General features: G+C 37.3%; 1 protein-coding gene across 1 annotated transcript in view; it reads right to left on the bottom strand.

Moving 5' to 3' along the window:
- PTPRN2 (protein tyrosine phosphatase, receptor type, N polypeptide 2) overlaps positions 1–26950 on the bottom strand; it is a 523716-nt gene that overhangs the window by 479748 nt on the left and 17018 nt on the right. The window contains exon 2 of the mRNA XM_010563027.1: positions 9555–9668. Within this exon, the coding sequence (XP_010561329.1) occupies positions 9555–9668 (114 nt within the window). The remainder of the gene's footprint in view (positions 1–9554; positions 9669–26950) is intronic.

Genomic DNA, 26950 nt, shown 5'->3' with positions numbered 1-26950 from the left:
CTAAACACTTCCATTTATTTAACATTAATTATTTGACCTGTAGTTAAACCTTTCACGTAAGGACAACACTAAAGGAAATTATACAGTAACATAACCTAGTAATTTCTCAGAAAGTCTTTTTCACTATGGACAGATATGTAATATTGCATATTGGTCATTTACCATGAAGGTCATAAACTAACAGCTCTCAATGAGGACCAATGTGGAATTTAAAGTTTGTGAAAAATACCCTGCCAAAAGATCTCACCTTGCAAATATAGCAATAAATGGCAACATAATAGCTCCTTGAAGACAGAGGAAAAAAAATCTTTTGTAAAATATATATTGGTTGGAATATCTCAGCAAATACAAACTGCCTGGAAACTCAGAAAGTTGAGTAGCCAAGACATCAGACAAGCTGCAGTCAGTGTCAAGTTGTGCGGTTGATCTTGCACAGAAAGAGGTACGGGTCTCATCTGTGACTACGTGTGACCTTCCTTCCATTCCTTTACCTCCACAACTAACACAGACTTCTGTTCACCATGGTTGTTTCTTAACATTCAAGTACAGCAAAGATATTCCAATGTGTTACCAACCAGGCACTTACTGTGAGGAAAAAAAAAAATAACACAAAACATGATTAAATAAAATCCAGTGATTATGGAATTAAATTCTTGGCTAAGGCTAACTACCTTTTATTATTTTTAGATTGTTTTATACTTTTAACATTTCAGTTGTGCCGTCAATTAAGTCAATCAGTGTGATAGTATCTATAAGGGTAAGTAGCCCTCTCAAGGGCCAGATCTGGGACACTCGGATGCAAATCAGTTGCTGCTTGTCAGCTGGCTAGAGCCTGATGGAGAAAAAAGCCCTACAGTCCCTCTCCCTCCACCCATTGCCTTTTTAGTCAGTTCCTTTTGTTATAAGAAAGGCTTGTCAGCACCCTGAGCCCATGCGTCTGGTACAATTCTCTCGGCTCAGAATAGCACCTATGCTATCCCCTTATACCACGTGCTCTCCCCCTGCCTGATCTCACCCCCCCTGCACTTTTCTGCAGTATCTGTGACTCCTCTCCATGTGTCTCAGATAGTCTTTTTGGCCTGTCAGCTGGGTAAACCACAGGCTGGGTATGAACAGCTCCAAAAAACAGAAATAATGCATTGGCTGTAACATACATATGCAAGAGTCAGCTGCTTCTAAACAAACGGGTAACAGCTGATTTTAGGCCAGCAGTGACACTAATGCCCCTTTTGCTCCCCTGCATAGCTCGTGATTTGCCAGAAAAGCATTTCATGATATTTATTACAACATGCAAAGCTCAAGTCTGGTCAAATAATATTAAAACTGGGCACAGATGAAAAACTACTAGAAGGGAGAGTGATAGGGGGACAGAGAGTGCTTCCATGTCTAACAGCACTTTTTTATCAGACAAAGAAAAAAGTAATAGAATAGCAAGTATGAAGGGGCATTTAAAGACTCAGCACAGCTTCCTAGGAATGTATCAAACAACTAGCGGATGCTCAGACAGGAATTTTGCCTCTTCACAGAAGCAAGCGGAGCTACAAAAAACTAAAAGGAACAAAAAAGGTAAGCTTCTAAATTATTGCAGGCTCAGCAGCCTTACACTTTCTTTCCGAGTCAGAGGTTTTGCATTGTAGGGTAGCTTGGAGGTAAAATAAGGAAAAGAAAATCACTTATCTGACTATGCTAAAGAAATGTGAAAATACTGCATTCAAAAAAAACCCCCACAACTCCCAAAATGGGGTAAAGAATAAAAAAAGTAGTTTAATAGCTATATATTTGACATATGCTAAGTCAAAGAGAGGAAAAATATTCAAAGTTTTCCTAAAAGACTGGAGATACTTTAGTTAAATATGCAGAGCAGGTCTGTGCAGTGCTTAATTAGAAACCAGATAGCAATAGGAATAAAAGACTAAAAATGGAGGGAAAGTCCTTTTTGCAATTTTAAGACTCTGAGAAGCTGCGAAAGAAAAACTGAGCAATGGACAAGTGTTGGAGGGAAAGTACGATTTCATTATCATGAACTGCACTGTCTATCTGTGACCATACACACATGTACAGGCAAAACAAAACAGAAGGAGCAACTTGCAAAATACAGTGAGTATATGCTAAGAATCAGTATGAAAGAAAACAAAAGTGGAATTAAAAAAGATATTTAAGAAGTATTCTGCCAAAGCCATAAGAATGAAAACATCTTACACCAAAAAAATGTATATATATTCTGTATAGCAAAGGGAAAAAAGAACTTTTGTGGGAAATCATACTGATTACTAAAACAAAGTAAAATTTGAGTCATACTATGGTGTATTGTGAGGGACACGATCTACCTATTGAGGTTTTGTGTGAACAAGATTAAAATAATGATTTTGAAAAAGTAAGCCTAAATGTTTCAGAATTTAGAGTACCTATTATAAAGCTAAAAATGTCAAACGTTAGGTGTCCTTAAGAGATAACTTAAAAGAATGTGAGGCCACATAGAGATAAAAGCTGTAGAAAAGGAAATGCAATTAATGTAGAAATAGAAAAGGAAAACAAATTCCTTAGTAATAAACAAATAAGGAAGAAAACACTGGTAGTGCAGTGATAAAAAAGTCTTCTGTTGAATACGTGAATGCGTTATAATTATAGATTAATTGTACAAAATGGTATAATTAGTTTGGTTATGCTGTATTGTTATTCACAGTCTCCAAAAGTAACATTATTAGAGAATACAGCAGCTAAAGAGGTAATCTCATGCTTGAATTGATATTTGCTGACATTCCAAGTGTGGGAACAACTGATAATGAACTGCAATTTGATTGCTGCAGTTTCAAGTGTGTTTTAAAAACATATTATGTACCCATATCACTTCAAGCCCGGTATATGCCCAGTCCAGTAGTCCTGTGGAAGGTGTTAATTTTTTAAAGAATGATCTAAGAAAATAAGAATGAAGTTCAGAGCCACATGTGACTTCATTAACAGGGCAGCATGTTAATGAATAACCCAAATACGAAGACTTTCTGCTGCTGAGCTGTTGCTCAGTCTAATGCTGAGAACAAGGCCATCCAGAGGAAGCCTGGCGAGCTTGCGCAGTGAAGTCCAACAGGAACAAGAAGAAACTTCTTTAGCTTCTTCCACAGAAGGAGGAAACAAGACTGTCTCCAAGTTTCAAAGATCAGAAAGAGAACAAACTGTGCAAGAGCCAGCATACAGAGCTTAACGGAAAATGCTGAGCATTAAAGCAGAGGTTAAAATCCATGAGGTGCCACAGAGATCTTAAAAACAAAGGAGGCAAGGCAAGAACTGATTGACAGCCTTTGATATTTGCATTATATTATCACTAATTTCTATGTTTGCTTTGGAAGAAGAGCTGTAAAGTTATCTGGGCCACAAAGAATTTGATACATCCTGATCCCAGTCAGCAATTGTCGCTGCTAGTTGACAGAAACATGACACAAAGGAGACATGCAGACCTTTTCTCCTTTCTATCAAACATATTAGTTAATGTGTTATTTTATCAAAAACACAAGTAAAAGCTCTGATTGATCATTCTTTTTAAACAAAAGGAATATGATGCTATTGGGATGACATAAAAGCAATATTCAAATGATGTGAAATTGGAAAGCTTTACACAACAGTGCTATGAATGCAGATAAAACTATATATATATAAAAAAGGTTTCTTCTTTACTTTCTAATATCTTTCCCACAATACACAGAATCTGCTTTGCTCCTATAATAAATTTTTGGAATGCCAATACTTTCTTCATAAATACCAATTTCCTGAAAACATTTTTCACAAATGTCTTATATGGCAAAGAGCAAGTCAATGCCATATCAGACTATGTCTGGTAAGCAGAGCAGCCACACAAGGAACCAAATAGGAAAAAAAAAATTTAAAAAAAAAATCTATATTTTTTAATTCTGTGCTATGCAACATACAGGTGTGCCAAAAAGGATTTCAAAGTGTATTCTTTTTGCTGCTTTATAAATAAATCTTTTTGGTTTTTTCTGAAACTCATTCCTAGTTTTCTGAAGTTCTGTTTAGGTCTTTGAAGACCAAAAAATATCAGTGGTGCTTTAGCACTTAACAAGGGCAGGAATTTTTTGCAACCTTTTCAGTGCATTATTGTCCATTGAGCCAAAGAGTTAAGGCAGCGTGACAGTGATACCGGGAGAAGGTAAATATGTCCAGTCCCAGCTGAGTTCCTCCAGTGTAGCATGTCATGGGGTTTATGCTTCAATTCCTGGCATCAGGAGCCATCTAGGAAAAGAATTTGCTCCGTACACAGATGTCTGAAGCAAGCTGATGCCCAGGAAATTTGATGTAAATGCACTGCTCTTTTCAAGTAAAACTTACTTTTTTTTTTTCCTGAAGGCCACAGGAACAGTTTGCCTTCTTTTATATCAATATTTAAATTTAAAGAAAAACCTGCTTTCTTCTACCTCTCCTGGTTTCATCTTTCTATATACCTCCATAATGATGTGATAATCACCTTGCAAATGTGTGCAACAACTGCATTATTCCTTTTAAGTTTATTTCAAAACTGAGCCTATAAAGGTTCACTTTCAAGTCCGTTACCTTCCTTGCAGTAACAAATGATACTTTGCCTTGAAAAATAGTCCTGACTGAAACATTTAGCAACCCTTTCGTAATTCACAAGCTGCATGTGACAAGTCACATTCATTTCAATTTTCAAGTTAACAGATTGTAAATCATTTTAGTTTTTAAAACAAATTTGCTGTAAGAATATAATATTATTTGTAGCGAAGTTATATTAATCACCTTACACTTAACTAGTTAGAATTAATTCAGCACAAATATTTTTTTCTCCTGCTCAAGAGCTTCCTGGGTTGCAAAGAAAATAAACAAGAGGAAAAAAGTGCTATTTTTTTCAAATAGTCTGTAAGTCTGTTGCCTTTTTCCACAGCCCATGAGCCTCTCCAGAATATCTTGCTGACTTGCTAAATGAATTTAAAAGCGTATCCTACTCTTTTTGGTTCTCTTAATAATACTGTTGATATTTGAATATCTTAAGCAAGACTTCCTTCATAACAGTGTGAAAGAAATCGCTTTCCCTGAAAATAAAGTTTTGAACAAGAAGGGGTTATAGCAAAGATTAAGTAGCAACAAGCGTACTCAGGAATCATTATTAATGACTCCAACTTACATAAACAAACCAAAAAACATTTATCAGATTTGTTTTTTAAGTAGTCGTGCTGCACGGTTCCTGCAGTAAAGTGATAACAGCCGTAATTTAGTTAAAACTTAAGTAAAACAGAAGACAGAAGCTAAACTACTGATTATTAGTCTACCATGCTTTGTTTTTACAACACAGTGTCCTGTTGAACTGTGCTAGAAACAGTGTCCACAGGGCATACAGCAAACACAAAAATAGAACTTCTACCTCAGGAGAACTCTATGCCACCAAGCACATAATGCTGAGAAGGTACAAATGCTGCAAAATGCTTGAACTTTCCTTACTTTTTTTCAATAAACAGGCACAGTGGCCACTCGCAGAGGCAGAATCATAAGTGAGGTGGCCACTTGTTGTGACGCTGAGCAAATACCCTTGTTCTGATGTCTTTAAGGAAGTGTGTCCTCCAGGCTCCATCTCTGACCTCTTTAGTCAAGTAATGGTCATCGCTATGGCAGCTGCGTTTTCACAGAGTTAGTACCATGTTATGTTATCAGCTAGACTGAATCACTGGTTAGAAACTATTCTATGAAATAAATTGAAATCCCTCCTGGAGTAAGCAAGTCAAGAAATACTACTGTTCTCTTTTATTATTGCTTATGCTGATATTTCAAGTACCATTTATGCATTCATGCTTGAGTTATAATGTACCATGATTAGTCCTCCTATCTCATTTTCCATGCTCCTAATCTTATAGGTCAACCATCAGTGTGAAACTTCCCACAATCTTAGTGATGCAATCACTTTGCCTTTGCAGTAATATTGCTGGAACAAGAAGAAAACAAAACATTTTATAATCTATTTAATTCATTAAAGTAAAAAAAAAAAAAAAAAAAAGTATTCTGTGCATTTTAGCTCAAACAGGGAAGTGCATAGATAATTTACCGTTCTTGGTATAGTCCAAGAAGTATCTTCTCCCAAGTTGGACAAAAGGACACAGAAGTCCAACCATAGGGATAAGTATTTCCATTTCCTTCAGGCACTACTCATTCACCCTGCTGTGTTGACGCTTCCTTCATTTGCCTTTACCAATGATTTAGTCCTATCTAAACAGCATCCTTTTGATTGTCCTGTTTATCAGACAATGAGAAATGTTTCAACTCCTCATAAATTATAAATCATAGTACTACCAACTTCAGAAAGTGATTCATCACTTTTCAGCAACTGTGAGAAGGGCTTTTCCCATATAGACAGTCACATTTATAAAACCTGAATCTTCAGAAAAATCTTCTTCATGAAGGGTATTTTGAAAGATTTGACTGACTCAAAGACAGCGTGAGTGAAAATGCCATGAACAAAGGTATTTGAATGCTAACAGATCATTTCTTTGTGGGAAACTATCTAATATTCCAAGGCATTCATTTCTATCATCAATCTACTAGTAGACAGTGTAGGCAAAGATAGACTTAATGTGTAAAGAAGACATAAAAACTGCATCATTATGAAATCTGAATTCAATTTTAGTCAAAGTCCTTTATTAAACAGATTATCATCAGGTGTGCCACTCATCTAAGCCTCTGTCCTATGCTTCCCTATTGTAGTAAACATTTCGAGCTGGCAGAATCACAAATTATATTTGCTATTCATATCACATTGTCCTTTGTTTTATAGCACCTGACCATACAAGCTTCCATTTGGACCATGATTGAAATATAGGCATCACTTAGAAGTGATCAGCAAACAGGAAAGAAAGAGGATGTAAATTTTACAAGGCTTTCTATGGATTTTTATTTTTTTTATTAATTCTATGGAAATAGATGTCAACAGAGTATTGCTAGGAAAAAAAAAAAAAAGAATAGATTAGTAATATTGCAAGAAGACACCAGGAAGGAAACAAAAAAGAAAAACCAAGTCACGTTAGAAAAATAAATAAGTAAGAACCTAGAAAACCACTCAAGTTAATGACCTCCAAAATATCTGGTCCTGAACTGTATCTACATCCAATAAAAGTAGAAAGTGTTCAATACAGACATTACTAAAAGTTTTGCTTATCATGGGACCTACTATATAGTGTTCCAAGAGAAAATGGTCCTGCTGTTTACAAAAAGGAGAGAGCAGATGCTGTCCCCTATCCTTTCCAGGGAAAGTGGGCATCACCAAGTGGAGCTGGCCAGTACTTTTTGGAGAGGACAAGAAGAACAGGGTATCATATAGATATAGGAAGTAAGACCTCTGAAAAAAAGGAAGCCCTTTCTTGAAGTTACCTGGAACATGGAACATCTGTGTGGTCTTGACAATGTCTTGCTAACCTATACTGCAGAAATGGTCATGATGTTTTGCACACACTTTGCAGGAGAACAGTACTAACTGTGCAAGTGACCACCACAGCCAGAAAACACAACCTAAGGGCTGGATGTACTACATCTGATAGCACTAGCAAACAGCAGAGTCTTCTCTGAGCAATCTGCTGTCAGTAATACATTAAGCTGATAGCCCGTATTGATTCTAGTCCTTCCATATTTCTGTCCTCACCAAACACTTCAGAATTTGCTAAGGATACTGAGAGTAAAAAAAAGTAAAAAAAAAAAAAAAAAGGTGATTTTATCACATCAATCATTTGAACAAAAGTGTTCTAGCATTCTATTATCTTTTACAGATATATTTAAGATTCTTTTCACTGGGATACCTACAGGCCACAAAAACTGCTTGCAAAACTTTTATATCAGTTCAAAGCATATACACATCTGTGTATGCACCTCTAAATGTCATGAGTAAGAAAAGATAAAAGCAAAAGTGCTTTCACTCTTCACCATGGTTTCAAGCTGTGTGTTCCTTGTCATTCTCTTGCTATGAAAAAGTATGAGACAAGTCCAAATTTCAATGCCCAAGTTTCCTTAAAAGAAGCATACTGCAGTTTACTGCAACAGATACATCCAGGGAGCTGGGTTGCTGGTAACAGAGATCCTAGGAAGGGCTGGTTTATTGATCAGGGAAGCTCTTAGTAGGGGGAGGTCACATCAATTCCATTGAACCAACCAAAACCTTATGGTAGTCAGGGAGATGGAGACAGGTAAGCATCTTCTGAGGTGACCTAGGGTTTCCCATCAGCCTCTATATGTGCCCCTCTAGAAGGGCATGGGGCTCCTGCAGGCCTTTTACCTCCAACATTCCCGTGAAGGAAGCTTTACATAGGACTCATCACTGATATTCAGGCGATGTAAATGAGTGCTGGCTGTCCATGCAAGCATGATCAATTTAGATATCAATTTAGGTGTCTTAGTGCAAGGAATATGCCCCCCCCTTCTTCATTATATTCAAACAGAGAGCAGATACTAGCTTTTCCACTCATACAATGTTGCCCTGATTAAATAGTATTTTTCTAAGTTTGCTTGCATAACTTAGCCTTTAGAAAATGACAAGTGAAAGAGCCACAAGTACTATTCACACATAACTGTTAATCAGCCAGGAGTTACTACAATCGAGTTTTGCTGAGTTTGCTTCATTTGGATGGGCTGCTGGACAGGAAATAAATCCCTAGAAATTTTTTGAAACCTCTAAATCAGTGGTTTCCAAACTAGAAGTCCAGCCTCTAAGCATAGTCATGAACTTCGAAGAAATCAATTTTTTCTCCCAATTAAACTAGCATTATGCTAATACAGTATTACTAGTTTGTAATTGAGATTGTAACTAGAAAATATTTAGGAACAAACACGCACACAGATGATGCAATTGCAAAATTAACTGTTCCAACAATGTTCTTGGAACAATTTAGACTACAAAGATTTCTTGGTCCTGTGGCTGTCTACAGCAGAGGTTTCTTTCATGTATTAGTACCTAAAAAGTTTGTTCACCATACTGGCTTTCATTTTATCCAAGTTTTGATTTGTTAGTTCAAGTTATGCCATTCAGAAGCTAGAACGTCCTTTTTGGCTTTGGAAAAAGCACAGAGATTAACTTCAGAAAGCTGAATAAAAATTAAAAGGAACAGAGTAGATGCAGCTTGTAATGAAGTCAGAGCAGTTCTACTTATCTGAATTCATTAGAAAGTTAAGAACTCTTTCTAGCTAATTGGAAGTTTTGTTTTCTGCCCATGCACTCTGAAATATGCTGTGGTGCAAAAGTATACATGGCAAATTATTTTTCTTTCCCACTGATTTATTTATATGACACCAGCAATCACAGATGCTAAAATGTTATTGTATAGAGTGTCAGTCACAGACACGCACTATGTAGGGAGGAAGCACCTCTCCTGAAATTGCTTCACCAACTCCTTGTTGCAGATTCAGTGAGTCAGAAGGCTTTCTACTTTTATAAAGTCTGTACTACCAGGCCTGAAACACACTGCCTTCGAAAACTTCTGAAGACATCACCTCCGAGGGGGCACAAAATAACTGTAACCCCCAGTGCAACTAACCCTACTCCAGAATTTTTACTATACCTCTGTGTGAGAGCTTCTCCAGGATGATCCTTAGGCGCTGAAGAACAGGGGGTGAAATGTCATATTTATAGATGTCTATTACTGGCACTCGCTGACATCTCCCAAATATTCCATCTGCAGGAGAGAGAAAAAGAAAAGGAAAAATATACGTTCCGTTTTCTGAGAGGAAGAAATGCGTGATGAGATGCGCATTTCTAATGTATCCTAATTATATACTGAAGGAACCTTTTAAAAGACACATTAAAAAGCTATCAAAGGACTACTGAAGTCATGAGGCAGGGTATTTTCTATCAAAATAAATAAATACTGGAAAGAATATTAGTTGGAGGAAGATTCTACTGTACAAGTTATGCATACAGTTTATTTTATAAAGTCATTTCAGACTTCTGCCTCCCAAATCTTTTGATGTAAGACTTCTTTACTGACAATTCAGTGGGAAAAAAACCTTAATGTTCAGCGCCTACTATGTTGCAGATGAAAAGTGCAGCATCCAGAAATATAAATATTAATTTGCAAAAACTATGAGGATTTGCTGAAACATTTTTAATGCAGAAGCTGCGTGTTAGGCATTGGTAAATGAGAACTGAATCCGTAATGGCTAGTAAAGGCTCATTTCAAGAAGTACCCTCTAATGAATGCAATAAAAGAAAGCTGCTCACAGAACAATGAGATATTAATGTGGCCTAATTTATTTAGCTCCATTCCATTTGTCTAAAATGACAGACTCTTCTCATCAATGTCTTTTCAAATCACACCTTCTAATTAATTTAGCTTCTTATTAGTCTTTATTTAGAGAATTGTTCATTTTGAGACAAGCTTCCTGTGTATGTGTGGGAGGAACAGGGAGTTCAAACATTCAAATTACCTTTCTCTCTTTCATACAAAAGCCTAATTCAGAGCCTAGGTGCTTCACACACAATCTGACCATCTGCAATTCTAGGCCTCTGAGAAAGAAAGTGGTTTCATTTATTGTTCAAAACAGTTCTCTTCTATATAGTGATCCAAAGGAAGCAATTTAAATGCAACAAGTTTAATTAGCAAAATTTTCTACTCCAGTACTAGTTTTAACAGAGTAATTACTTCTGCTCTGATATTACATCTATGCTCAAAAAGGATAGCTACATCAGATTAGCAGAAAATAACGGTAAGTATTAATTTGCAAACGTCCATTACTTTCTCTGCTACTTCACAGAGCTAAAAGACTACAAATGGGAACTACTGGCCCAGCTGTTCACTAAACACAAATAATGGCATAAAAGAAAATAAACCAATCCAGGATACAGAAAAAGGGCATTATTAGCCTTCACTGTTAAACACAAATACCTCATTGAAATTAGCCAATTTTTTCTTTCTTCGCCTTTCCAATCCTCCTGTCACTTACAACTGCCAAATTAAGTTAATCCAAATTAAAAACTTACCTCTGACTCTAATTTTGTTATTGGAAACTAGGTTTAATTTAGAAACCGCACATACAGATCTGCTTTGGTTTTCTGCCATATAATGTATAAAGCAGCCTAACAGCAGATTAAAATATTCATCTCCATTTAAAAACCTGTTGCACTGGAAATAAGCAAAGTATATAAATATTAGTCACTTGTAAATGGATGGATAACAGGAATAAATAAGGTCTTGATTCAGAAAGGGATAGAAGAACATTTCCGTGTTGGAGAACAAGATTGTTCAAAATGAAACATAACTTGAAATAGCTATTTCGGAATAGCACCATTACTGGTGACAAATAATTAGGACAAAATCTGTGTTTATATAAACAGCTAATATTCTGTGATTTTTTGAAGATAACATACCTTAAAGATAAATATAACTTTATTTTAGAGTCCAGAAGAGCATACACATTCAGCACGAATTAAAGTTTTTTTGTATTAAGTATCATTTAAAGATATCTCCATGGATGCAAAAGCTAATTCACACACAAACTCTAAAAGAGACCTAACTTTTCTTCCTAAAACCAGAGTTTTCAGAAACCTTTAGCCTACTGCCCTTGAATAGAACAAAACCTATTTAAATTCTAACATTAACAGTTAGTGCATGAGTCTGAGCTGCATTATACAATCTATCCCAAAACGCTGGGGCTGCTTAGGGAGAAACTGCAAGTTACTTTGGCTTTTGTACTTGAAATATGGGCATAATAAGCTTTGAAGAGGCTGCAATCACAAATAGTGCTCTGCTCTGCTAAATGCAGTACTAGGAGAGTGGAGAAGGAGTAGTATGCCCCAAGGAGCGGTTGGCAAATACCATCTCTAAACTACAGAGGGTCTTTATAGTGGGGATTACAGTTGGACTGGAGTTGTGCAAATAGTAGATTTCATAGTTCAGTTCAGTAGCTTTTTTTTAAAAAGTAGGAATTTTCCTAAGTTTTTCTATTTGTTTGGGGTTGGTTTGTTTGGGTTTTTTTATTTTTTATTTGATTGTGAGGTTTCTGCGGCAAGATTTAAAACCTAAAAAATTAAACTGAGGTTGAGCGTTCAATTTTCAGGGTACCTTTTAACCAAACCTTCTTAAAATTACATAGATGGGGGGGGTGGGAGGGGGGAAGGCAAGGGAGAGCCATTTTACAAAAAAAAAAATATTTGTAAAAGTTCCCCCTCTTTTTCTTCCCAAGAAATCTATTTGGCAGATGTGGCCCAAATTCAGAAATGGCTTTGGTCCAGCACAAACCTCATTTTCACTTAAGTTACAGCTAGTGTTTACAAACTGTCCAGCTTAGTCTGCCATGAACTACCCAAACCCACTGAGATCTTTACAGTGGGTAAATAGATAGTGCATCTTTCCAGACCAGCTGCACCCACCTCTGGCGCAGGGCGATGCGGGGCTGTTGCAGCGTGTTGGTGTCTGAGCACCCTGTCACGCACCCATTTGACCTCTAACAGCCTCTGACAAGCGAGCTGCCCAAAGTTGTCATGAAGCAAAAAGAAAAATGGAAAAGCTCCCAGATTTTACAGTAAATGTCATACAGCAGAGGAAGTTCAAAGCATGAGTGATGCTTTAATAACCACCATCCACTGCATGCCTGTAGCTGTTCAGAGTGTGTTCATACTGAACTTTGATTAAAATTGTATTCTGAGAAGGAACGTAATATGCAAAAGACATCTGCTCTTTACACATGCCCGGAATGAGGGAAGGCTGAGACAACTGATCAATATACACATATGGTTGCTATTAAAGTGCTATCATTTGCTAACCGTTAGCAAAAAGTAGTATCTGAAATTTCCATAGTAATATCTTACAAGTTATACTTAGACCTGGAAACATCTGCGTTAACAGCATGGTAATGTTGACTTTTACACGGCTTCTACGTTTGTTTCCAAAGAAGAGACTAAAACAGAAGAATAATATACCCAAGGAGACAGTGAGATGCTTCTTTATGTATTTGGCTATTTTGCTAATAGGTTTAATATTTGAGAAAAAATGCAAGCCTAAATTTTTACAAGCTGCTATTTAAAATTTTGAATTTCGACAACTATATATTACAAAGTTAGGTGCTAAGATCAAAAGACACAAATTTAACGTAACCCAGGAGCCCAATAAATCTCAAATAGTGGCAGATGAACCTCCTTTGTTAGAGACAACACCCTGAACTATGGAACATGTATTTACACTGAATATTTATCAACTTCCAGTGAAAAAATTACAACCGATAGATTAAACCTTGAACAAGTCAAAACACAAGTTCTGGAAAGGTGATTTTTGAGAGAAATTTAGAAGCAAACGGAAAACTCCCATCTTAATTCATTATTATTGCCCATTTGCCAAGAATTGGTGGATATTTATGACCTCTATTACCTACTGAGGAAGGAAGCACCACGTTACGGTCATGACTGACATCTAGATACTGAATTATGTAAAAGGAGAGCACAAAAATCTCTACTTTGAAACAGTTTCGAAGAGTTGATTGCACCAGCATGTTCACTTGGTATGGCAGACAGGCATCACACGCTTAACAGGTACTAAAAAGTCTTTGGAAACTTGCACTGAGTGACCACCTTCACCCTGAAGGCAAGACTATTTGTGGGCAGCTGATTCATGAAATTCTTAGTGTTTCCTACAAAAAAAAAATCCCAGCATATAATAAGCTGTCCTTGGCTAGAGAAACATGTCCATCCTAGAACCACTAAGTATGGCTAATCTGACAATTGAAACTAAGATGTATACAAGACTTGGCACAGTTTTGAATAACCCCAGCAAAAAAAAGAATGAGTTCTTGTTGAGTGTATTTTGCTACTGAGCAAAGCTGTGAGGACTGGTAGAGACACTGGAGCTCGTCTGCAGGCTGATGAAAGCTTGATAGATGTAAATTAAAAGATTGTGTTCTGCAGTAATTAATTATTTAGATCTACATGCAGTGAAATTTTCACATGGCAGTGACAAGTGACCTTTGCAAAGGAGCCTTCGAGCAGATGCTTTGAAGCAACCCGGTTCTTCTGCTCTTCAAACTTCCTGCAGCAGCCAGAAAAGAAGCGGCTTTCCAGGCACAGGCACAGCTCACATACCTGGATCGACCAACGCTTCAGCTTCCTCACCCTAATCACCTGACAATCATTACAAGATTATAACATAGAGCTTTGTGTAAAACATAAGTTTTGCCCCATATTGCAGGCATTGCGCTTTGCTCCTGTGTCGTACTGTAGGAAGAAAATCCACAGCCCAGCGGTGTGTCTAAGGGCCTCTGCTGCCACCTTGGACTGTATCATCTGGGCTCTTGCACTTAATCAGAGAACTTCCTCTAGTGTTTCTGCGGAGTTTTCAGTGGGCATCATTCTTCAGCCACTTAACCTTCTGTAAGAAAAGGATTCTTCCTTCTCACTGAATATGGACATTATTCACACTCCTTCCCCCAGCTATTGGTTTAAGGTGCTGTAGGATCCAAGAGCAGTCCAGGACTAACAAAAAGGCCAGTGCTTGATGTCTTATAACCCAAGGTTAGAGCCTGAGTTGCCTACCGGAAATATTTAAGTCATTTTCCAATGGGAAGCATAATATTTGCATCTCAAAAGTCTCGTGATACTGGACTTCAAGGTCACAGACGTTAAATGTTTTAGGAAGTATGAAGGAGATTGTTAAAGTATTTTACTCTGCTCACCCTGCTACTTCTCTCCAGTAAGGTGTTTGTTTTCAAAACCCTTTTCCAAAAATAAAAAAAAAAAAAACTTAAACATTACCATTCCTTGAAGAGGACATTACGTTGCATACCAGGAGGGAGGCTTATTTTGGAAGACGTAGTCCACAAACTCACATGCAACATTTGCAAGTAAGCTCTTCAGCAAACTGCATATTTTTAATATTCCATTTATTAAAAAAATTTGTTCATAATTTATACCTCTACTTTAAAATTCTCTTTACAAGCAAGGTAGAGATCATATGGATAGAGCAACAGTGGCTTCTACAGTGTCATTTCTCATGCAATGTTTTGAAAATACTACTCCAATGCTTTCAAACAGCAAATGCTTACAAGTCTCACTGCAGCAGTTTGTCACAAAAGCTGCTGCTTGCAATCACAGTTAACTGCATTGCAAACCTGCAGCGCTCCACGAGAATGCAGCTTTCCTAGGAGGCAATCTCCCCCTGTTAAACTTTTAAAACCTTTTTACCATTTTATTTTGCTTATCTCTGTGCAGCCTCAGTAGTCCAGGGTGATTTCCGTTTCGGAGCAGTCATAGTGGCATCTAGTGGACAGTTCCGTGCTCAGGGATCAGTCCTGGAGCTCAAGCTCTTCACCTTCTAAATTTATTGCTTTCAGATCCATTTGACTTCATCTGGAATACAGTGCTATGCAGTTACAGCCACCCTCAGTCTTGCTTATCCACGTGGCCGATAGGCATGTGGAAGTTTTTAAGGCAGTTATTTAAAATTAAGAAATACAATTTTAAAAAAAAGGCTGAGTTATTTCTGGAAGTAATGTATTATTAAGAGAAGTAAGTAAAGTAAAGTAAGATTGTTTTAAAAAGAGTATGTGGTGGTATTCTGCTTTTGGTAGTGTGTAAGCCACAAAACATTATACAATAAAAGTAAATCCTCAACTGTAAATAAAACACAAAGCATATTTTTTTGTAGATTTATGTTGTAGATTTAACAGAAACACCATAAGAAGCAGAAAACAACAATGTTCTAAACTTGAATTTTTTTTTTAATCCAACCAGAAAGTACCATGCAGTGGACACTCTTAAAAACAGTCTAGTAAATACACTCTTTCTCAGCTACTAAATAAACTGCTGCCTGGAAGGCAAAGGTAACTTTGTAAATTCTGCTGAAAGCCAGACCACCTGACAGCCCTATAAAAGGACTCTAACAAGATTTAATACCTTTCCTTACCTCTTTGGACACAGATATTTAAAGAAAAAAGTGGATGGACAGTCTGCTTTCAACCACAAAAATCTCAAACCTAAAACCCCAGAATATTTCTGCTGATTGAAAGAACTCGATGGCATATTAGTGATTACGAAAGTGCTCATATTCAAAGATAAAATTCACATTAACAGCAGCATTAGTTAGCTGTTGTGCAAACAGTGTGATAGGGCTGGGATTTGCAAAGCTCCAAATCATCCCGAGGCACATCTGAGAGCAAATCGCTCCTCTGGGGTTTACAGTCCCCTTGTCTCAAGGAGTAATTCTGAGAGCAAGTTCTGGAGGACTCCGTTATTCCTTCATCAAAAAAAGATATAACCTTCAACAGAGGGGAAATATCATTTCAGGAACTATTTCTGTGCTAACCTGCTAATTTAAGTGGTGGATTGTACGGTCCCAGAATATTATGCACACTTTCACTTGAGAGGGTTTTTTTAAGTTACAATAGAAATATGTAAAGTGTGGAGAAAGTAACTAAAAAATCCTGCTCTCTTGTGTACAGCAAAAGGAGGGAAGGAAAGGACCATGAAAAAGCTAGCTACAGTTTAACAAAGCAAGAGGAGAGCAGGCTTGCCATGAAAGGAAGTGCTTCCCGCTTCCAAAAAGCCCCTGAGTTAAGTTATTCAGCTAAGAGAATGAGAGGTCCAAATTTCAATGCCTACTTTCTGCAATCCGGAGTACAGAAATGAACCTCAGTCTCAACAGGTCGCACACAGGCCTCCCAACCACAGAAATAATGGCCATGCCTTGGAGGAAAGGGCAGGAGGGAGTTTAAGGAGAGGAAAAAGTAGAGATGAAAAGAAAGCAAGTCTTAAATTTTTGCTGCTAGAGTTACTGTTCAAGTTGAGTGATGCTTGAATAGCTTGGTACTTCTTAGAGAATCAAACTTGAACTTTCTGCAGCCTAGGTAACTATGTGGAATGAAAGCTGGGTTCGGCTGCATGATGAGGACAACAAAGGATGACAAAGCTGTGACTGAATCAATATCTTCCACATCCAGATGACCACTACAGTCTGTAAGCCACAGAAACCATCTGCTTCTAATTTTGATCACAGAGACCAATCCAGACTTGAGAAAACCAAGAAGCTCTAATTGTAATACATTAAGAGGACTTTTCTAAGCAAAACTACATACTCAATATTAGCTATGATGTCTCAAAGAAAAAAGAGCTTGCAATCAAAATCAGTTGAACAGCAACTCCTTTTTTTGTCAATACTTGTACTAAAGAGAAAAGGGAGAAAAGACATAAACATATAAATCCTTCTCCAAAAGGAAAAATACTTTAAATTGAAGTATAAGTCAAGTATTAGTAGCCTTACAATAAAGCTATCTCTTTTTCTTTAGCATATTTAGTCATTGGACTGCAAGAATAACATGTAAGTTTATACTTTACATTGCTATCTCATTAGTGAGAAATCTGAGCCATGTAGCACCCCTCATCTAGAAAAAGCTAATAATTTTCCAGAAGAAAGATGGAATACTGCACCAAATTCTGACCACATCATTACCAGAAAGCTAAACTAGAGAAGTTCAGAGAAAAAGGAAAGGAAGGAGGTAGAAATAGATCCTTAAGCATTGAACTATCTGATTCTTTATGGGAAAAGACTAAAAATTTATGCAACACGGTTGATCAATTATTTATGACATTATTGGGAGAAATGCAGTGAAAAGACAAAACTGAACACTCTGAATCAGAACAAGTTTCAAGCAGGGAGAAACTATTCTGAAGCTGTTAAACTCCCTCCTGCAAGAGTAATGGAGCTCCTATTGCTTGCACTGTTTAAAATTAAGCCAGAGCAATGAGGAATGATGGAACACGAACAATTCTTTTTTTTTTTTACTCAGTATGCATTTATGAACAGAGGTTACTGGAGGGACTAAGAATTTATTTATGGAAGCAATGAGATGCAAATATACTAATGCTTATTTATGCACACTAATTTTCCAAGTATCACTGAGATGTACTTCAGTCACTTGAAGGATCCCCATTACATTTTCGGTTGGTGCCAAGAACCACTTTGGTGCTGGCAATGTCTTCACTGTGTGATCTGACTGTAGCTGCTCTTGCATCTGTATTCCCAAGGCAAAAATAACTCTGCAAGGAAACATGTTCAGCAAAATGGATTTCTGCATTAATTTTCATTTTGTATTAAAAACAAAGTAGTGAAAGTTTTAACTTGTGCTGTCTAAGTGCCAAGAACTTGCATTTTAAGAGTTAGTTATTACGGGTTTGCAGGAGACAGTGTTCTTGTGAAAACATGACTAATGACCATTCCATTCATATTCATCAGATGCAGTATTTAATAGTTAGAGAAAACTTGGTTTATTTCTGACCTTTGCCTAACTTGAAGCTTTCTAGATCTTTGCAGGACAATATTCATTGAGACCGCAGATTACTTTTGTAATCTGAGCTACTGAATTTATTTCTAAATGGAATTGACTTCAGACATGCATGAAATTATAGTAATAAAGATCTCCATCTTGTTCCCTAGCTGGAGAGTATTACAAAAATTACAGAAAATTATGTTATGCCAACCTGAACACATCAGCAAAAATTTTAAATGCACTCCTTTATGAAGGGGAGGGAAAACCCTTATAAACTAGGATAACTTCACAGAGAGTTGCACCCTGTGGACTGATTAAAACTGTTTGAAGCTATTTCGGAGATCTCTGCACCTTGCTCAAGTATGAAATATCAGCACGCCTGCAGAAGCCACAGCACATCATGGGCACTGGAACAGCCGAGAACCTCACTGCAAACTTTGACAGAGGGATGCTAACAGTTTCTGCCGAACAGTCTGGAGAGCGTGAAAAATCTGTCAGTTTTCAAGCAAACTGTGCTTTAAAGTAGCTAAATATGACGTTACATACCTAGGACCACCTATCAGAAGCTGCATTCGGAAAAGTTATTTCTATCACAATGAATTAGAAGTCCGGACACAGCTGTCCCCCCGCTGTGGGACACAGCCTGAGCACTGCCCGTAGCTTTGCTAATGGCAATAGGTGAAGGGCGTGAGACATTACAGTCCTCCTTGTTTGGTTCAGACCCCAGCATTCAGTCTGAGGCAATACCAGGGCAAAAGTGTTAATAAGGTTTGCGGATATATGAACATGACAGCAATAAATTGGAATGAGGAGGTGACGTCATTCAGTATGCAGCATGGATGAGGTCAGTGTGGGAATACAGAGTTCTGGTGTCCAAATTTTAAAATGAGTCATAAATTTTGGAAAAGACATTGAGAGAAGCAAAAGAGATTATCTCCAGGCTGGAAAAAGCCCTATGGTGAAATGCCTTTTCCAGCGCAGAAGTCTTCAGAATAGAGGATGATCTTTTGTCTCTATAAGTAAGCCTGCAGACAGATGAAATGATATGGGAACAGAGATCTGGAACAGGACTGGGAGCAGTTTCAGAAGTATTTAATTCTCCTCAGCTTTGTGTGTTACAGTTCATAACAACTTTTAAGATTTGCAGTGTCTAAAATTATGGTAAGAATGAATCTGAAAAGCAAGATTTTTCTGCTTTTGCAATGGGTGCGGAGCAGAGACTCCTCGATGTTTGTGAAATGTGCAACTCCAAGTTTCTTCCTGTCTTATTGACAGAATACATACAGCTCACGGGAAATATTTAACATTTGAGCATACTTGTAAGTTGTAATATGCTTTTTAATATACTGTACACAAAAGCCATTATTTAACTGGAGTTTGGGGGCAGAATTTAAGCTGCTCACAGCTTAAGAGTCTCCTGCAATTTGAGTGGTTAAGTACAGAAGTTGTATACTCAGCACATGTACTTCTTCAAAGAAGATAGAATAAATAAGAATAATTTTGAACAAAGTATTCATCTTACAAAAGGAGGAAATAACAGTTCATCAAAGATGCAAAATAAAAAAAAAACAACAAAAAAAACTTGAAAGCCAGGAGGACTACAGGATCAGCAAAAAACCCCACTGAAATAATATTTTACTAATGAGCGCCATACTGTATCTTTCTAAATTTCTACCTCATATTATATTGCTTATGAAGTGCCAGGTTCTTGCTTGGGATAACAGAACTACACAGAAAACAGTATATCTGTTTGTTGTCTCTTCTTATACTCCAGATGAACGCTCTTCCAGGCAGAAACCATCACTTTTTTTTAGTATGTTTTGATAGAGCTAACAAAAATGATTGCAAACTTAGGTGAAGAAAAATGCTTCAACCCAAAATCTATGATTCTGAAGCTTCTTGCTGGATTACTGAAAACGACAACATGCATTTAAATAATATTGCTGAACTTACAACACTTTCTAGATGAGTAACTGTTTACCCAGATCCTTGCACAAAGACTACTTTTCTTAAGGGTGTCACCTCAGAGTTTCGCTCTTCTGCCAGTGCTTTGCCATTCCCCAGTTATTCAACCAGTCAAGCCTACGCTTTCGTTCTGGCCAGTGGAAAGGTTTGCAAAGACCTCTCCAAAGGCAAAAATGTAAACAGAACTGTAAAATCACTGATGAAAGCAAAAGAATAAAGCAACATTTTAAAAATGTGAGAGGAAAAAGAAAAGACATCCTGAAAAACCCACCACTTTCTACCCTAGCCCTATTTCAGCTCTAATTCGCCTGTCAACAAAATCCTTCTCTGATGAAACGTAATTTGGATATACCTAAAATAGAAAGATTTCCAAGCCATGTACATATATAAACAATTTTTGATGTAGCCAGACATTTTTGTTTAATCTACAATAGCATTTTCTCCCAAAGGCATCAAACAAAATAGTCAATTTTTATTTTTTAATCCAACTTCTACATATCTAGTAACTGCAGTAATTTTACAGTGTATTTCATTTATTTCTTCAATGTTGCTAAGAACAGGAGCCAGAGACAACCGATAAAAAAATTTGCTGCTATTTTCAGTATTTATGAATGGACAATGTAGGAGCTGAACATCCCCTTTCTCTCACACCTGGAGCATCAGCCTTTCAAATAAAAATGTTCACCCCAAAGTCAAGAAAGGACAGTCCAGAAAACAACCTGCAAATCTTAATAAATTCAAGATTTTAAAGGCAGCACCCCAAGTCTTTTGCACAAACTTCGTTTGCCACAAAGTTCATATTCTGCCTAAACCACTGACTGCTGTCATATTTGGTGCAACTTGTTATGGGTGGAAAGATAAGCAGCAGGGCAGCAAAAAGAGGAGGTTTATCTATGGCAGCTAATCTTCTCAATCAACAGCACTCAGCTCTGCTTAACAGCCGTTGCCAAGTAACGGGGACCAGCTTTTCTTATCGGCTTCATAATGTTTCATTGACTATTCAGACTAGAATAGAAAGCTGTGACACTCAGGGTTATAAGCAGCACAAAATGAAAATGGCATATTATGTGGTATGAAGAAGAGAAATCTTTTAGCCCTCACCTTATCTGGACAGTGACTGTTACTCAAAAAAAGAAAAAAAAAAAAAAAAAACAACAAAAAACCCCCACCACCCAAAACATCTATCATTTTCTGCTCTGCTTATTTTAATACCACAAAACAAACAGAAAAATATATCTACATAAACAAGATTTTTATTTTTTTTTTAACATTGTTGGCAGGTCCTCAGCAATTCACTGACATTACTGATACCTCTTATACAGAGAGACAAGGGTTGCGTAGATCCCTATTACATTACTGAAAAGCAAGCGTTCACTGCTTACTCTAAAGCTATTGCAGCAGCTTCAATGCATTAAGGGAAGTCTTCTCACAGTAGGTGGGATATTCCTCAAACCTTGATAAACATGACCATAATAAGACAATCTATGCAAAACTGACAACATTACATTTCTTTAACCGCATTACCACTTCTCTTTCCTGTCTTCATCTCTGCGCAGATTCTGATTTTCTGTTCGAATATTAATACCCTTCATGTACTGGAACAGGAGTAGCAAAGCCTTATTGCACCCATTCTGATTACAATTTTTAGTATAATCACCTTTTCTGATTATCTGGTTACTGAAATCTGAATCTGGGGCCATCCAGAATTATGATGAATTGTAACTGTCACTGTATTTGCATGTTATAATCAGCATATACAGAATTACATCATTACCCACCACAGGAAAAGTTGTAAATAGGAAGAGCATATACTTAGAGACACTCACTTTACCAGAGAATGTAATGATATACTGCCAAAATTAGAAAATAATTTGTTTACCTTTATTCCACCCAAAAGAATGACTAACCATCCGCAAGTCACCATATCCAGAGAGCTATGACCCCTCAAAGTTTTGTCTTTGATATATTTATGCATGTCCAGAAAATGGAAGGAATATCCTGCAACAAATTTTACACTCATGGAATTCTCTTTCACACAAAGTTCAGGTTTAGATTTAAGGCAAATATTGATAAGCATTTGAGATCTCAAGTACTTCTGAAGGATGTCATGTTACCCAGTCTCTTTCTGTACAAACTCCAATGCATTCAGTTACTGTTAAGCACATGCCTAAATTTACATTCATTGCAAGTCTCCCAGATGCTACTGGGAATATTTCCATGCTTAAAAATAACTATTTGCTTAAGCAATTGTCTCTACTGCAGCCTCAGTGTTCCATGGCTGTCTTGCTTTTCCACAATTTTAGAAAAACCTGAAAATTAAAAGCAGTTGCAGAATGCTGCCATGTATCTTATCATACCCTTCAGGAAATTTTAAAGCTTTGCTGTAACACGGAGCCCATGAGATGAAGACCATCTACTGAAGCAGAAACACACCTTTCTTTGGCACTGAAGTTTCCTATGCACATGTGATTTCAAAGTACTGACTGCACTTAGGTTGAAATGTCTTATGTGATCATGATACAGTGTGATATGGCTACGGGTTCTCTTACATTTAGAATGGGATTGATGAATTCATTTCACAAAGGCGTAATTGTTGGCCTTCTTTCAGTGAAAAATAACTTCTGAGATATACTCCCAAAGCTCACCACACTCTCCCTAGTAAACCTGCAGTTTTACCTACACAATGTATTTAGATGACCTAGAGCAGGGTTATCACTTCTCTACCTTCTCATCTTCCATTTTTCACCATTAATGAGAAGAGAGAAATTTCAAATAAGAGAAAGTATTATTCCTAACAATGAACAAAGGCAATGTTTCTTTTCATACTAAATGGCCTGAGTTTTAGGAAAAAGTGTTTTTAAATCTGATTCAGCTCACTGAACCTTGCAAATGAGATTGGACAGGTAAATTAGTAGTATAGTTGCGACAGGTTTCCTCCAGAGTTACCAAAGAGAGAGGGGCACATACTGAAGGTGATCTGGCAAAACTAAAATCTAAATCATTAAACTGAACAGATACATACCTTGATACGAATAAAGCCACAAAGCTTTGATGAATGGATTAGCCATAACAAAAGAACAAACTCTAAAAAAAATCTGTGGATTCAATCTCAGCTGAGGTGCTACTCTCAGTTTTCACCCAGCTTGACTTTTCAGCTAATAAACATTAAGAGGAGGCATTACACCTATTTCAACTTGCTTGAGTACAATAATAAAGTAAGAGAAGGTTCAAAAAGAAAGGTGTCGAATTTTCTTCTATCGGTCAAATAAGCAAATTTATAAATTTATTACTAATTTGAATCTATTGATTTATCATTAATTGAATCTATCTATTTGAAATTATTACTATACTATTCGAATAATTTATGGAGCGTTATTTTAACCAGAGTGCGACAACACTGAAAAAAAAAAATTGTATTTCCAAATATATTTGCTTCTACTATACTTTCACATTTCCAAATATTTTCCCTTCATTACACTTCCATGAAGATATACAAACTGTAGAAAAAAACTGGGAATGTCAGTAATTTTGGTTCTTAAGACTTTTGCTTTTTGCTCTGAGCCAGGGAGAGAGTGTTAAGATCTTAGTCATGGCGAGGTGGCAAGGTTCTTTAGGAGCAAATAATGGCATAGACTGAAAGAAGCAGAACGTATTTCATCTTCTCATCTCAGAAGCAAATGCAGTCTGATATAAATGAGAGACCTCTTCAGCCATGACCACACAGTGTGACACAGAAGTGCTGCAGGTGATTGCAGGACTCAAGTCCCATCAAGAAGAGTGCGCCAACTCTTGGGGCCAAGCACTGTTATGTTAGGATATATCCATCACCTGAAGTCGCTTCTTAAAATACTAGTACAAGAAAAACAACTAATTCTCTGGCAGTTCATAAAGAGTATCATACCTCAAAAATCCATTTAAATTTTTCTTTGAATAATGTATAATTGTTCCTTTACTCCTGTGCCATATCACTAGTGACATTACTTTTGAACATTGATATCAGGATCCCTAAGGGCCAGATTTTCAAAGCTGAGCACATACACTTAAGGAGCAAAGGAATAAAAATATCAGATAGGCACAGGTATTGAGATCCACAGTTTTGTGTGTGCATAAAATCAGTCATACAGGCTGTGTCATAGGCAAGCAAATACTAATTGCAAGTGCAGATACAGGAAGAATTTCCATATTATGATGTACAACCTATGGAAGATGGCTATGCCAAAATCAGGACAGAGGTTACTGCTACTGTTTCGACTTCTGTCCCACAGGGATTCTGTTCCAAAACTGTAATTTTAAAATCCCTGTCATGTTGTTTCAGTCCCTTCATGTTTTTGGTATCTGGAGTGGAAAAAAGGGGGAAAGAATTGGCTGAATAGAAACTAACAATGCTAAACAGACATTGGAATTAAAATTTTGGAAAGCAGTGCAAAAAAATCTTACTTTATATTGAGTATAAAATCTTACACTCAAAAACAACAGGCCTGTCAGTAATTACAGAGAAATATAGTTTTCATACAGATCCATCATTAGGCATCATTCTAGTAAAACCATTAGAAGTGCCCTCTTTTTACCTACAGGCAAAGCCTTATGCTAAGCTGCTTCCATACGTTTAAGGAATTGATTTCAACAGCACTCTCAGTTTGGTTTTCCTTTTTTTTTTTTTGTAAGAAGGCTTCAGAATAATTTCTACAAAACCAACATGGATCATCTTTAATTACTGTATTGCAACCATGGCTATTTAAAAACCCAGTCTCAGCAAAGTAGATGACAAACATTAATGAGCAGTAATGCACACATGGTATTGTAAATGAAAGGATAATGAAAGCAATTTATTTGAAAATTAAAATATGATTAAGAATGGCAGTCTGTACTAGGACCCAGATGCCAACAGAAAGCAACCAATGTGCAAGCAGACTGTCATTAATTTGGGAACTGTATGAAATTGCTTTCCTTTCTTTGACAGTTTTTAATATAAAGTATCTTAACTAATAGACAGCATGTATACACTGGAAGCCACAAGACCTATGGAGATTTTTAGAAGAACTGAAGAACACTACAGGGAAAGGGGAAAGTCTCCAAGAGGAGAATCTCCAAGAGAGCAAAAGAGAAGGGAGTACATTCAGAAGATATTTCAAATGTTAGGTAGGATGAATTGCACTCTGCAAAAGTGCCTCTCTGCATCGACTCTGGAGAGACTGTCAGTTCTTAACTCACACTCAGCAGAGTGCCTGAACTGAGGTCAGGTAAAACCAGAGCCTGTCTCCAACAGCAGGTGCTCACACCAGCACCTAATTAGAAACAGGACACTTGGGGAAAGCCCAAAAAGCAGGTGCACTGGAGTTAGCTAAATGCATGCAGAGGGGGTCTAGAAGCAATTTAACTACAATGGTGTTCTCCTTCACAGGTGTTAATAAGCCTTTCTGAGAGTATGCAAATATGTTTAGGATCTAAACTGGTTCCATCTGTACAGTGTGGGATGCTAGGTCAAGTCTATCACTTCAAGGACCTCTGAACTTTGCTCCAAATCAGAGTATAGCATACCTTGAAAACCTGAATTAGTATTAGGTACTAAAATAAAAATGCTCCTCTCTGGTTTTTTTAAAGTGTCTGCTTATCCCAAATTGCCAGTGACACAACAGCAAACCATACTCAGCAGACTGTTATTAAGTTGTCATATATACTCATATTTAAGCATCTAAGTTTGAACATTTCAACCTAAATAACTTCATCAGAGACAATATGTCAGAAGTGCTTGAGCTCCATGACAAATTGCTAGACCATACATTTCCAACACACACAAATATGTGAGGATGTACAAAAAAGTCATGCAGAAAGACTTCTCTTTTTTTAAAAGACTTGATTAAAACACAAGAGGGAGCTGTGCTGACCAAAGCTAAAGGACCATTCTGTCTTGATGGTACTAAGGCCACTTGTTTTGTTCCAGCTGCAGCAGGTCAGGGTCAGGTATCAAACATTTATCAGTCTGATTTCAGAAATTAAACATAGGCATTTGGATAGCTGTTCTCAGGAAGATAAAGTTCCAGTTAAGACATATCTTCTGTTACAAAAATCCACTTAATAAATGTATTAACTTGGACCTAACGCAGCACAACCAGCCGGTCCAAAGAGGCGATTACCAGGCTGTGTTCAGCATCGGTGCAGTGTCACCTCGAGTACTGTGTGCAGTTCTGGCCCCACAATTTAAGAAGGATGTGAAGGTCCTTGAAAACGTTCAGAGGAGGGCAGCAAAGCTGGTGAAAGGGCTGGAAGGAATGTCCTATGAGGAGCAGCTAAGGATTTGGGTTTGTCTAGTTTGGAGAAAAGGAGGTTGAGGAGTGACCTCATTGTGCTCTACAGTTTCTCAAGGAGGGGAAGCGGAGAGGGAGGTGCTGAACTCTTCTCCCTGGGATCCAGTGATAGGACACGTGCGAGTGGTTCAAAGCTGTACCAGGGGAGGTTCGGACTGGACATTAGGAAGCATTTCTTTACTGAGAGGGTGGCCAAACACTGGAACAGGCTTCTTGGAGAGGTGCTTGATGCCCCAAGCCTTGTCAGTGTTTGAGGCATTTGGTCAGTGCCCTTAACAACCTGCTTTAAGTTTTGGTCAGCCCCAGAGTGGTCAGGTAGCTGGACTAGATGATCATTGTAGGTCCCTTCTAACAAAAATATTCTATTCTAAGGTTCAGCTTCAAAGCAAAACAGAATACTATGCTACTATGAACAGGATTTTGTCGTATATTTACTAAAG

The sequence above is a fragment of the Haliaeetus leucocephalus genome, unplaced genomic scaffold (genome assembly GCF_000737465.1).
Source record: "Haliaeetus leucocephalus isolate CR32 unplaced genomic scaffold, Haliaeetus_leucocephalus-4.0 Scaffold0, whole genome shotgun sequence".
Lineage (NCBI taxonomy): Eukaryota > Metazoa > Chordata > Aves > Accipitriformes > Accipitridae > Haliaeetus > Haliaeetus leucocephalus.
The sequence above is the reverse complement of the archived record's forward strand: the minus strand, read 5'-3'. Positions and strand labels throughout refer to the sequence as shown.